Here is a 14,588-nt window from a genome sequence, read left to right as displayed (position 1 = left end):
AGGCACTTAATAACTGAATCACATCCCCTTCACTTTTTTGTATTTAATTTAGAGACAGGGTCTCACTGAGTTGCTTAGTGCCTCACTAAATTGCTGAGGCTGGCTTGGAAAACTCTCTCCATCCTCCTGCTCAGCCTCTCCAGCTGCTGGGATTACAGGCATGCACCTTGGTACTGGCATCATTTATGTAGAATAAAAACACCTATAAGCATTTAGAGAATAACAAAATTCAACATAAAAAGTGTTCATCTTCTAATATAGATGAAGTTCTACAGAAATAAAGAGGATGTAGCAACAAAAGTGAGCTGTAATGAATGGGTGGGGTAGATTCTCAGAAAGGAAGACTTGAGTACAACTGGCAGGGCCAGTCCAAAATGACAGAGAAAGCTAGTGGTCTTGGAGGAAGAAGGTGTAACAAAGGAACAACACGGTGAAGGCTGGAGAATTCACAATACTTTGGGGAAAACAGCATTGAAGAAACAAAAAAAGCTCATGTCCATAAAGGAGTCCTACACAGGACAGCAAGAGAGGGTCCAAATTACAGAGGAGTCCAAACTTAATCTTAATGAAAAACAGAATTACACTTTGGTTGAATACCAAAATGATTTTAGAAGATTATTCTGGCAGATTAATATACAGGAAGTTCAGGGGCCTGGGGCTGTTGAAAATAATGAGAACACATCAAGATCTTCCAAGCACAGTTCCCTACACAACACACACTTTGGTGTAAATCCAAGCTGAAGGCAAGATTAATTTCATAAGTAAAATTATTTATTAAAAATAAGGTTTTTTAGCTCTTAATTACTGATATTTTAAGCCAAGCATGGTGACACATGCTTGTAATCCCAGCTACTCAGAAAGCTAAGGCAGGAGGATCCCAAGTTCAAGGCCAGCCTTGGCAATTTAGTGAGATCCTGATTCAAAATTTAAAAAATAAAATAAAATAGCTGGGAATAGAGCTCAGTGGTAAAGCATCCTTGGGTTTAATCCCTAGTACCCCTCCCACAAAAAATAAATATTTTACTATTGCACAGTAGGGTGCCTATCGGTAATAATGTTTTGCACATTCCAGAAAGCTAGAAGAAAGAATTTTGAATGTTTTCACCATAAAAAAGTGATGTTTTAAGAGACAGATATGCTTAAACTGATTTAAACATCCATGTAATACATGTATCAAAACATTACATGATACCCCATAAATACATACAATTTTTATGTTTTTATGTATTAGTCAAAAATTAAATTTAAAAAAATATATTTTAATTATTACTGTGAAGTTTATAATAGGAAGAATAACATACCCCAGAGATTATACATTCATTTATGCTAGCTTTACAGAGAAAAGCAATATTCAAAGTTTTTTTGCCCTGAGACAGTTTCTCATATAGCCTAAATCTAATGAAGATAAACAGAATTAACAAATAGATAAATGCTGGGAATGTAGTTCAGGGATAAAGTGCTTTCCTAGCATTCATGAGACCCTGGGTTGGAATTCCAGCAACACACACACACACACACACACACACACAAATATATATATAAATAAAAAATTTTCATACACATATACATATACATGTATGTATGTTCAACATAATACCCAACAATATCAAATAATATCTACTGTTATAACTGACATACAAGAAAGCATGTTCATTACAGTAAAAAATGTCAAGCAAACCATTTTAAGGGTTAACATGACATAAATTGCAAATGACATTTCTGTTGAAAAAAAATATACTTTTAGAAGCAGCAAAATAACCCCCAAATTCTGTAACCAAAACCTATAACCTCCCACCATCCTCCCAAGAAAAACCTACTAACAAAAACTTTACAGGAAAATAAAAGGAAATATTAAATATTAAAAGGAAATAAAAGCATAAACTGTTAGATGTAATATAGTGAGAAATGCTGTTATGTCTTTTTTTTTTTAATTGTTGAATCTGAGAATTTCAAATCAAAACAGAGACCATGCCCAGTTTGTCTGTAACAGAGGACTTACAGAGCACGGCCACAGCCCCAGACTCGAACATGAGACATTCTTCCTTATGCCTAGTTTCCACTATGAGACTGAAAGGTGGGGGATCCAATTTGTGATAAATTCGAAATCCTTTGCTGAACGCCATTCTCCTTTCTTCAGAAACAGTCCTATGAAAACCAAGCAAAGCAAAGCAAATGATGCTGAGGGTTCCTTCTGCTGCAAGGACTGCACGGCATCCAGAAGTCCCTCCCTGCCAGGTTTTTTTATTGCGGGGGGAGGGGGGCAAAAGAGAGAGAGAGAGAGAGAGAGCTCGGTTTGAATGCTCAATCCAAAACCTAAGTCGTCACTAAATTTTGCCAAAAAGCGAAAGAATACACTACAAATTCTCTCTTCAAGACAGGGATAGGCTTTTAGCACTGTTAAGTCCATGTAAGTCTGGCTGAGATGAATTCCCTTTTAATTTATGTTTATCAAGGGAAAATTTTTGAGCGTATTTTTGTTGGGGGTTACCAGCTTCCTGCTTCAAGATTTGTCACTGGGTTGGAAGGGAATCGACCAGGAAACTTCACGCCGCTCCTGGGGGACGGGGAGGCTAGAATGTGGGAGGGAAGGTGAGAAGGCTGCTTCAAAGCTCCTTAGGGGGCCAAAGGAGGAAAAGGATTATCGGCCACCGCGGGCTCTTCCCGGGCGGCGGCGAAGGGCAGGGGGAGCGACACAGGTTACCGCCGCCGCCGGCTGCGGGGACCGCAAGTGGGGCCGGTCCATAAGAAAGGCCACTCGTGTAGAGTCTCAACTCGGAGCAGGGACCCGACTGGCAGTCTACCGCCCGAGAAAGCGACTCCCTCCCAGGGGAACCGAGGCGCCCGGAGCCCAGCGCCTCCATTATGTGCCAGAAGAAGTGTCCCGGCGCTCAGACGGATTCAGTTCCTTTCCTGTAGGCAGGTTGACAGCGGCTGTCACCAAAGCCCCCAGCCCGACACGGCGCCCGGCACAACCCGCAGTGACTCCTCACCTTCTCGCCCGCCCTCCCGCGTCCCGGCTGCCAGGGCCACCCTCACCGCTCTGGCGAAGGCTGCGGCGACGGAGACCGCCTCTGGAAGCGTCCGCCCGCCAACCCCGCTGCCGGTGGGTCTGGCCGCGGCCGCTCCCCGCCCTCCCGCCGGGAGCTCACCTCTTCCTTCGGCTCCTCCTCCTCCTCCTCCCGCAGCCGCCGCCGCCACAGCCGCCGGAAGCGTCACTTCCGCTCCAGCAGATCCATCTCTTCCGCATTGCGCCTCAGCCCGGGCGGAAGACCCACCCCTTGCGGGAAGGGGCGGGACATAAGATGAGCACCGCCCACCCCGTGCCCTCCCGGGCCCTGGCACCAGCTGGCCGCTGCCGCTACCTGCAGCGACCTTCGATCGGGCGACGTGTCTCCTAGGCTGTTGCTGCAGGTCCCACCGCCGGGGATGCTGGGAGAGGGAGGATCCGACCTCCCCAGCCCCCTGGCGAGTGCTTTCCAGAGCTCCCCAGCCCTCCCAGTGCGCGCCAGGGAGAGACTCCTGGGAAGAGTTTTGGGGGCTGGGTGTTAATACGTGCCCAAACTGGGCGTCAGGACCACCCCTTGCTGACTCCCCCGGCTAGACCCACGGGGGGAAGCGGGAGGAACTATCAGCACGCGGCGCCAACCAGGTGGCGCCTTAAGAGCTGTCCATGGTGTCTCATAGCAAGCTGCTCCGAGTTTTTAATTCTAAGTGCCTGGATAGGCAGCAGTAAGAAATAAGGCCGGCTTTAAAACTGTTCCGTTCGCTACCTTTGTGTGTGTGTGTGTGTGTGTGTGTGTGTGTGTGTTCTGCAGCTCTCGGGAGCACTATAGGGAAGAGTGCTCTACTGTACGTAAGATGGAAACTGGAGAGTCACCCTCCGGGAGCTCAAGGCAGAGTTAAAATATGGCTGTCCCTGAATGACGAATAGGTTTTGCCAGTAGTGGAACTTAGTAACTAACGTAATCAGCTCCTTTAAATCTCATTTTTTCAACAAATCATGTCTGGTTAATGTCTGTGTCCCAAGACCTATTCAGTTAACACTTAACAAATTTAAATATGAGAATGAAGTTGAAGCCAACAAAGCACAAAGGATTTGAAAACCTCAAGAACCCAGCACTCTGAGAAACGGTTTTCACTTGCCTTTGCTTTTTCCTTTACCTCTTCCCCTTCTTGCATTTGCCAGCAAAAGCAGAATTTAAACTTGATATTGTGCAAAATCATTTCCTCCTCCAGGCCCTGTCATGTGACTTGATTTGACATTTCTCTCTATTTTAGAGAAGCTGGACGCACCCTGGTTTCAGAATGCTAAAAAAAAGCTAAAATTCATTAGAAAAGCCATTTTTAAGTCAAGGAAAAATGCAGACACTTGAATTAGTTCTGAGAACTAGAAATTTCTCTCATTTAGCACTATCTTCTTAGGGGGGGAAAAAAAAGCTTTGCTCTTTCTAGTGGTTTACCCATAGCAGCCTTAAAATTAAACTAATATGAAAATAATCTACTTGTCAGTGGTCACTCATTTCCCTTTCTGGAAGAGTCCATTTCAGTTAGGGATGGCACTTAACAAAGAAAACCAGGTGGAAGTGGTTGTGTTTGGAATTTTTTCTTTTCAAGTATAAATACCTCCATATCCCTGGTATGCACCAGCTGCCACCACCCCCCCAAAAATTAATGGCTTCAGTAGCCATATTTTCAACTTCTTTGCTTGGAGGTTTTATTTTTATGACAACAGAAATCAACATTTTAAAAGTGGGACTGTAAACCAAACTTAACCCCAAAGCCCATGATTTTTGCACCACGTCATGTCTCTGGGAATCTATACCTGAAACCTCTCATATTCAAGTTGGGATTCTTGGGCACGAGAGGGTAGCAGGACTCTTAGGTTACAGCTTTTTCAAATCCTTCCAAAATATATCATTTTAGTTGGAAAAAGCACAGGATTTGAAAAACAAAGGCAATTTTGCTAGTCACTTTTAAAATGTGTTATTTCTTCTCTTATCTATACCTTTTACAGTATTTGAAAATAGCTGCCCAGATTTCCACCAAACTTAATGTGTCTTTAGAGTGAGCTAACTTAAAATACAAGTTAGGTGGCATATAGATTTAACAGTGAGATCCTAGGGGCTTTCAAGACAGGCCAACATCCTCTTGATCCTTGAAAGTGAGCAATGAGGTGCTGGGGTTGGGGCTCAGCGATAAAGCACTCCCTTAGAATGTGTGAGGCACTAGATTCCACCGAACTATAGTGCACCGAACTATAACTAAAATATTTTTTTAAGTGAGCAATGAAGCCAGTGATAACCTAAAAATTAGCATCACCCCCAAATCCTAATCCTTCAAACCTTAAATGAGTAGTTATTCAGGTGGGGAAAAAAATCTTAGCAGCTGATATTGAAGTAAAGATTTTGGAGATTATTTTGGATTATCCAGGTAAATCCTAAATGTAATCACAAGTCTTCTTATAAAAGTGAGGCAGAGGGGAATTATACACATACTCAGAAGGCAGATACAGTGATAGGAGCAATATGACTGCAAGCCAAAGAATATCAACAGCCACCAGAAGCTCTAAAGGAAAGGATTTAATCCTAGAGCCTTTGGGGGGAGAATGGCCTTATTTACACTTGATTTCTAACTTCTGACCTCCAGAACTCTAAGAGAATAAATTTTTGTTCTTTAAACTGCTCACCCAGTTTAAAGAACTTATTTATTACCTTAACAAATGAATTTTCTTCAAATGAAAATCTTCTGGTTGAGATATGAAAACATTTGTCTCATGCCAGTTCTACATTAAATTTACCTTACAAAGTCCTAGTTCACACCCATTTCTGAAACCCAAGTTGCCTGGATTTCACAGGACAAAATGTCTGAATTCACTCTAAGAATTCTTAAAAACATAAGGAAGAGTAGTAAGCCTAAGGAGTTTAGAAACACAGTTTGAAGTATAAGGCCCAAAATTTATATGTATGTTTTATTCAGTGAAGTTGGGAATGTGTTCTGTCTGACTTAGGAGGCCAGTAAAGTATAACAAAAATTCACCCAGCATGAATGTGTAGGGAGATAAGCAATGTTCCCACAATAAAGATACAACTGACAGAGCAAGCATGCTGCATGACACTATTCTAAACACTACTTGCCTTGATCAAGGATACATATGGAACTGTTAATTCTCACTATACTAGACTCATTTTGAAATGCTCTAAAATTAGTCACCAACAAAATACAACAAAGGGTATATTTAAAAATTAATTTAATGCTTGGCTAAAGCGTAATTACATATATAATTATCAAACAATAGTCCTTAATTTCCAAAAAGTTCCTTTTGAAAACCACAGAATCTGAAAGCATAAACTTTAAAACAAGTTCTCTTGAGTATTTACAATGTGGTACAAACATTATAGAAGACCATGGATATTAAATTGCCTGGGTGTGGCTAATCAGCAAGGCGTATTCTTTATTGCATATATAACTCACATATGTGGGATTTTAAATATAATAAGACTACTAAAATTCAATTCAGATGCATGTATCTGTAAGCTGGGCAGGGAGTAAAATTATGAATGAGACAGGACAGACAGCCTAAACCATGCAGTTAGGTTGTGGGTTTATTATTTTCAAAAATTATACTTTCACGTTCCATTTGAAACTATATTGCATATATTAGAGTTCACATGAAACCCACATTTGCCTGTAATGCTGATTCAAAGAACAAGGTCAACATCCACTCAATGACTGAGTCCATAACTCAACTCTCAATTTTAAGGCAGCACAGCTACAGTGAGAGCGACGCTAACCAAAAAGGGATGAACATTTATTTAGTCACTTGCCAGCCCTTTTGTTACAACAGTGTAGTAATTTTCCTAAGACAATTTGCTACTGGATAATTTTCTGCTGTTAAAAGGCTTTCTCTGTAGAAAAACACCACAAATTTCCAGTGTGAAAGTCCATGGTGATATAAATATATATATATATATATATATCTATGTACACATATGCATAATTACACAATTTACACTGCACACATTGTTTATAGAGGACAATTAACTGAGAGGGTTAATTTGAATGATCATACAAAATACTTCTGTAAACAAAGTATGACAGGCAGTAAGGAAAACACAGACTCCTAGAAATAATCTGAATTCCTTTCATTCTGAAGAAATTGCATTTAAGGACACAGTATTGAATATAATGGTTTTTTTGTATTAAAATGAAAATCAGTATTTTACAGTGTAAGAAACTTTACATATATACAAAATTTATACATTGGGAATGGTATTAAAGCAAATAAGCTTTTCAGTCTCACACGTCTATTTTCCTTCAATCAAAGACTTAAATTCTTTCACATTGTGGTCACTTGCAACAGACATAGCATGATCCAAAGCTCGAATACTTGCAAGAAGTTTTACTATTTGTTTTATGTTTTCCCTAAAAAAAAAAAGAAAAAGAAAATGTAGCAGGAGCATTTCATTACCACATTTAAAGAAAATTTGTTCTTGATGTTATACAGATTTTGCAATCAATTTGTCCAAACATGCATTTTTACATATGGGAAACAGAAATGAAAATTACATCATACATAAAATCTTGACATGTATTTATATAAAATTAAACTTGCATGTTTATATGACTAGCCCACAGTTTAAAAAAAAAAACTAATTTCACTCAGATGAATGGTTTTAATCAATCCATGGTAGTATAAACACACACACTTATATATGCATAATTACACAATTCACACTCACATATCATTTTTAAAGGACAGTTAACTGAGAGGGATAATTTGAATGATCATACAAAATAAAAAAGCAATCTGTTCCCAAAATTCTTCAGAGCCCTATCTCCCATTACTTCCTAAACCACAGTGCCAACTCTTTGGAGAAATCCTAAAACACAAAATTTTACTTCTCTTATCAATTCATCAAGATCCTGCCTGAATTCCACTCCTCTGAATTCACTACACAAAACAGTCTGGCTTTCCTTAGTGCACTAACTACCTTATTATTAAGTAATCATCCCATTTTAGCCACATCAGAATTATCTAGAGCGTTGTTAAAACATTACCCAGCCCCAGTCCAGAATTCTGACTCCACCCCACTCCAGAGATCTGACTCAATATGTGTTTGAACCTGAGAATCCAAATTTCTAACACTCTCCCAGGTAATGCTGATGGCCAGGAAGCACACTTAAAGAATGACTATTTCAACACTGAGTTTGAACCACTCATGAGAAAGCATAAATTATGACATTATTGACTCATCTCCTCTACAACACTGCAATAATAAGGCCCTTTTAGGGGAAGGATTATAATTTGTAAAACTTTGCAAACTAGGTGGAATCTACTTTATGTGCAATGCAAAGGACAAATGCTTAAATAGCTGAAGTACTTTTCTATAGGAAAGCAAATATTACGTTGCATATGGATTTCTAGTTTTCCCAGCACCATTTGTTGAAGAGGCTATCTTTTCTCCAATGCACGTTCTTGGCACCTTTGTCTAATATAATTGTAGTTTTGTGGGTTAGTCTCTGTGTTCTCTATTCTGTACCATTGGTCTACCAGTCTGTTTGGTGCCAATACCATGCTGTTTTTGTTACTATTGCTCTGTAGTATAGTTTAAGGCCTGGTATAGTGATGCCACTTGCTTCACTCTTCCTGCTAAGGATTGCTTTTAGCTATTCTGGGTCTCTTACAGATGACTTTCGTGGTTGCTTTTTCTATTTCTATGAGGAAAGGAATGTCATTGGAATTTTGATTGGAATTGCATTAAATCTGTATAGAGCTTTTGAAAGTATGGTCATTTTAATAATATTAATTCTGCCTATCCAAGACAAGTAGATAGATCTTTCCATCTTCTAAGGACTTCTTTGATTTCTTTCTTTAGGGTTCTGTAATTTTCATTACATACATCTTTTACCTTTTTCGTTGATTCCCAAGGTTTTTTTTTTTTTTTTTTTTGAGGCTATTGAAAATGGGGTAGTTTTCCTCATTTCCCTTTTTGAGGATTTGTCACTGATATACAGAAATGCCTTTGATTTATGGATGTTGATCTCTCACCATGTGCAAAACTGAACTCAATATGGTTCAAGGACTTAGGAATACAACCAGAGACTCTGCGTCTAATAGAAGAAAAAGTAGGCCCTAATCTCCATCATGTGGGATTAGACCCCAAGTTCCTTAATAAGACTCTTGTGGTGCAAGAATCCAAATCAATAATGGGATGGACTCAAACTAAAAAGTTTCTTTTCAGCAAAAGAAACAATCTGTGAGGTGAATAGAGAGCCTACATCTTGGGAGCAAATCTTTACCCCTCACACATCAGATAGAGTATATAATTAGTATATACTAATCTCTAGGGTATATATAGAACTCAAAAAGCTAAACACCAAAAAAACAATCCAATCAATAAATGGGCCAAGGACCTGAAGAGGCAATTCTCAGAAGATGATATACAATCAATCAACAAATAATGAAAAAAAAAAAAATGTTCATCATCACCAGCAATTAGAGAAATGCAAATCAAAAACCACTCTAAGATTTCATCTCACTCCAGTCAGATGGCAGCTATTATGCACACAAACAACAATAAGTGTTGGCAAGGATGTGGGGAAAAAGGTACACTCATACACTGCTGGTAGGACTGCAAATTGTTGCAGCCAATATGGAAAGCAGTATGGAGATTTCCTGGAAAACTGGGAATGGAACCACCATTTGACCCAGCTATTCCTCTCCTCGGTCTACACCCAAAGGTCTTAAAAACGGCATACGACAAAGACACAGCCATATCAATGTTTACAGCAGCACAATTCACAATAGCTAAACTGTGGAAGCAACCTAGATGCCCTTCAATAGATAAATGGATTAAAAAAATGCGGCATATACACATTATTCAGTAATAAAAGAGAATAAAATCACAGCATTTGCAGGTAAATGGATGGAGGTAGAGAAGATAATGCTAAGTGAAGTTAGCCAATCCCCAAAAGCCAAATGCAGAATGTTTTCTTTGATATAAGGAGGCTGATACATAGTGGGATAGGGAGAGGGAGCATGGGAGGAACAGATGAACCCTAGATAGGACAGAGGGGTTGGAGGGGAAGGGTCGGGGCATGGGGTTATTAACGATGGTGGAATATGATGATCATTATTATCCAAAGTACAGGTATGAAGACATGAATTGGTGTGAATATACTTTGTACACAACCAGAGACATGAAAAATTGTGCTCTATATGTGTAATAAGAATTGTAAAGCATTCTGCTGTCATATAAATAAAAAAAATATATATAAAGCAAATATTATTTGTTAATAATTAACTTTCAAATAAAAATCAAGTATATGTAAATCAAAATTTTTAAAGTGGTAGGCTTTATGTAGTACAAAAACAACACACTGGGGGAAAAAAAGTACAAATAATAATCAACACCACAATAACAAAATTAAAATGTAAAGCAAAATTGTCTAAGAATTTTATCATTAAAAGCTTTACTACTTATTAATTGTATCTTGAAAATCAAACTTTCTCACAAGAAAATAATACTCTTTTTGAGAAAGTCAAACAAGGCCCCCAGAATATTTCCTAAACAAAAAATTTTCTTACAGAGCTATACTTGTGGTATAAACAGATATAAGAAATATACAAAAAATCACAAAATTTTGAAAATTCTTTCAAACTGTAGTAGTTATATTACATATTTTATGCTAAAATTTTAACCCCACATTATACAAATATTCACAACATTATTGTCCACAGAAACGATAACAGTTCACTCATTTCTTCCTAGGAATTCTTGACAAAAATTAGGTTTAAGTTGTTCTAGAAATTATGAATGGTGACTTTTAGTCCATGATATGATAAAGGAAAAACATGGAACATAAAGATTCTAAAATTGGGATATTGTATCAACATATTCTAGGTTTAAATGGTCAAATTTTCTAGGATTCACGTCTATATAATGAATCTCAAAGGACCAAAGCTCATGACATTCCTAGAGCCTGTGTTCTCCCCAATTATTCATTGAGGAGATAGAATATTCATTCTCCTCAAGGCTGGCCCTCACTAAAAATCTTTCCCTAACAACCTTCATAAGTTCAACGTACTGAAAAACGACAAAAACCAAAAAAAACAAAGTTATGTGTACTTTGGGTAGGTTTATAATACTAAATGAATGTACAATTTATATTAAAAAATGACTACTTAAAAATATTTTAATAACACTAAATATGACAACTAAAACTACAGGTTACTATTTTAATAAGTAATTATAAAAAGTTACCTTGCATTTCTTTTATCCACATCAGAGCACCCAATACTATTCCTATAAATTGTATCTGCTAAGTGCACAAGGTATCGGCAGAAGTTTTCTAACTGAGAAATAGTTCTTTCTCCTTTCAGATTCATGAACCACTGTTTGGGGAAACAATTGATTACCTATGTAGGAAAGGATATAAAATACAATAGTTAAAACAGAATAAATGACAATATGTAAAAGTTGAGTCTAGATAATGGATATAATGTATTTTGCCTAAAGAGGTGCTATTAGACTAAATTAATTAATCTGAAGAGATTTTTTTTTAAAAGACTCACTTTCTGTATTAACTATACATGGATCAGGTACTCAATACAAAAGATGATTTGTCCCATTTTTTAATAATCTAGCTATAAAATGGATAATCAAGTGCTTATTTTCCAGTCTTGCAAGATACCCTAAATGAACTGAGTTCTCTCTTATGGAATGCTTTTGTATAAAAATGCGTGTATAAATATGACCCAGAGTAAGGCTAAGCAAGCATTCACACCACAGGTGCTGCCCAGGGCAAGAGTCTTAGTGAGGTGTACAGGGCATCATGCCACAGAACGCCATAACGCGTAAGGGTGAAGATCTGGGGAGGGGCAGTTGGTAGAGCGCTTGCCTTGCATGCATAAGGCCCTGAAAAGAAGGGTAAGACTGGTTTTCTCCTAGGAAAGGGCAGCCTGGTGTGAGTACTCAAATCAGAGTCCAAATGGATAAAGAAAGCTCATCACTACAGAAACACAGGGATCACTAGAAACATGACTGATTCCAGGGCTTGGGCAGAGCAAATACAGTTTAGACAAAAAAAATGTCATGCCAGAAAGAAGCAAGCATATACTTCTGCCAAATGAGGGGAAATGTCATAAGATTACAGAAGTCAACTCTGAAGGACTCTGCTCAGGAAATCTGCGACAATTTCTGCCAAATATGAGGAAGAACCTGAATCTAATTTTGACATAATATCGGGTAAACCCAAATTGGGGGATACTCTAAAAAATAAATGGCCTAGGGGCTGGGGCTGGGGCTGGGGCTGAGTGGTACAGCGCTTGACTGGCACACATGAAGGCACTGGTTTCTATCCTCAGAACTTACATACACAAGTTATACATTAAAATAAAATGAAAGTACTGTGGTCTTATAAATGTATTTCATATACATAAAAAAATAAATAACTGGCCTATCATTTTTAAAAGTTTCCAGGTTATAAAGGCCAAGGAAAGAACTGAAGAAGTCTTCTAGATTAAAGGAGGGTAAAGAGATATAACAAACAGAATGCATGGTCTGGGTACTATTTTCATTTTTAAAAGAATTTTTTGAAGTAAGGGTGACTGAACACGGCCTTGTGCATCCTAGGCAAGCATCCTACCACTAAGCTATATTCCCAGCTCTTTTTATTTTGAGGCAGGTCTTGCAAAGTTGCCCAGACTGGCCTCTAACCTTCCATCGTCCTGCTTCAGCCTTCCAAATAGTTGGGAGTATAGGTGTGGGCGACCCCACCCAGCTTCTGGATATTTCTTTTGCTAAAGAAAGACAGTGTTGACGTAACTGATAAAATGTGCACTGGGAGGCATTTCTAAGGATTAGGCAACAGTAATATATCATGATACTATTGAATGATACTATTCTCTATGCTATAATCTTGTAGACTAATACCCCATGTTTGTTAGAAAAACAAAGAAACATATCTGAGGTACTGAGGCATCATGTCAGAGACTTTGGGTGGGGGGACTTTGTACTCTTACTTGTAAATTTTCATTAATTTTGTAACTGTTTCAATACATATTACTGTATAACTTGTGTACGTAAGTGAAAAATAAGATAATATTACTAAGTAAGTGAAAAAAAGCCATTTATAACACTCAAAATAGCATTCATTTTAACTGTGAAAAAATTATCATGAAATCAAAACTTTTACTAATACCAAAACACTGACACAAATAAATGAATAGATATAAATATAGATAACATTATACTTTCTTCCTCCTCCCCTACACCCCCTTTTCTGGGGTACAGGGAATTGAGCCCGTAAGCATTTTACCACTGAACTACATCCCAGCACTTTTTATTCTTTATTATAAAACATCATCTAAGTTGCTGAAGCTGGCCTCGAATTTGCAAACCTCCTCCTTCAGCCTTCCAAGCTGCTACGATTACAGGCATGTACTACTGCATCCAGCACATTATATTCTTTGATATAAAAATGCTAGGGAGTGGGGAGTTTGGAACTACCTGGGTAAACAGACAGCCAACCTTACATTAAGCCTGGTAATAAAGGGCAATCATAAAGTTTTCATATCCCTCTTTGAACAAAGGAAATTAACGTATATGGTTTAAAAATAATAATATGTATCATTCAACTCACATTTTGGGCTTTTTTGATGCTGTCATCTCCATATTCTGAATTCTGAAAAGCCATGAGAATGTATCTATTTAATAAACCATCTATTGATAATTCCTGAAGAGTTTTATTTGAGAAAATGCCATACCACTGAAGAAAATTTCCTAAGAGCTAGAAATAAGGGGAAAAAAGGGAGAAGCAATGTTATGCAATTAAATTAGATATAAAGTAAATTAGATACACAATAAAATACCACATGTAATCTGCAGGATAATGCCTTCCCAGAGTATAGCACTTTTAAAGTGTCCAGATATTTCCTAGAATGGTGGAACATTTTAATTTTAAATAGCTAAAATTTGAATAGCCACATGTACCTGGAGACTACTGTATTGGTCAGCACACATATAAAACATTTTTCATCACTGCCTAAAGTACTATTGAGCAGTGATTATTCTTAGATAAGAGTCCTCTATTCAAAATTATGCCTCAAACAGTCCTATGACTTCTAGGATGTTCTTGTCATTATCATAAAATGGAGACTCTTTCCCCCGCACCAAAAAAAACTTTCTAACTTGTCAGTAAATGGTAACACTATCAAACCAGCTGCTCAGGCAAAAAACCTGAATGTCATTCTTAAACTCTTCATCAACTTATTTGACTCCACCTCCATCCAATCTGACATTTCTCTAGTTCCTGCTGCCATCTCAATAGTCTAAGCTACCATAATCTCTTTCTGAACACTGCAGATACTCCAGTAAGATTAAGAGGATGAGCTCTAAAGTACCCTTTCTCAAACAGGGTTCTGTGAGAGAAAAAAGTGATTTGAGTGACTCTCCTCAATTTTTCCCAAGGACTATACAGTTAGTTCATTCCAGATACATAATAAAGAATTCATTATTTACAAGGGAAGCCTTAGAGCATTAAGTATTAACTCAGAATTCCAGGCGAGCAGATATACTCAAGAGGCA

At 38.0% G+C, this 14,588-nt stretch overlaps 2 protein-coding genes across 5 annotated transcripts in view; both read right to left on the bottom strand.

Annotated features, from left to right (window-relative positions):
- The window catches only part of Synj1 (synaptojanin 1), an 81,949-nt gene extending 78,834 nt beyond the window's left edge, over window positions 1-3,115 (bottom strand). For 3 of the 4 annotated variants that reach the window (XM_076866949.2, XM_076866950.2, XM_076866951.2), the window contains exons 1-2: window positions 2,991-3,115; window positions 2,000-2,145 (exon numbers count right to left, since the gene is read on the bottom strand). In XM_076866949.2, the coding sequence (XP_076723064.2) occupies window positions 2,000-2,123 (124 nt within the window). In that variant the 5' untranslated portion in view covers window positions 2,124-2,145; window positions 2,991-3,115. The remainder of the gene's footprint in view (window positions 1-1,999; window positions 2,146-2,990) is intronic. The other variant, XM_076866948.2, reaches the window with a different exon arrangement.
- A 4,061-nt stretch (window positions 3,116-7,176) lies between these two features.
- Window positions 7,177-14,588, bottom strand: part of Paxbp1 (PAX3 and PAX7 binding protein 1) — a 33,588-nt gene continuing 26,176 nt past the window's right edge. Inside the window, exons 16-18 of the mRNA XM_076867406.2 lie at window positions 13,645-13,791; window positions 11,265-11,419; window positions 7,177-7,422 (exon numbers count right to left, since the gene is read on the bottom strand). Coding sequence (XP_076723521.1) covers window positions 7,305-7,422; window positions 11,265-11,419; window positions 13,645-13,791 — 420 coding nt within the window. The 3' untranslated portion in view covers window positions 7,177-7,304. The remainder of the gene's footprint in view (window positions 7,423-11,264; window positions 11,420-13,644; window positions 13,792-14,588) is intronic.

Source organism: Callospermophilus lateralis, chromosome 10 (assembly GCF_048772815.1).
Source record: "Callospermophilus lateralis isolate mCalLat2 chromosome 10, mCalLat2.hap1, whole genome shotgun sequence".
NCBI lineage: Eukaryota > Metazoa > Chordata > Mammalia > Rodentia > Sciuridae > Callospermophilus > Callospermophilus lateralis.
Note: the sequence above shows the minus strand (reverse complement) of the source record. Positions and strands in the feature narration are given on the sequence as shown.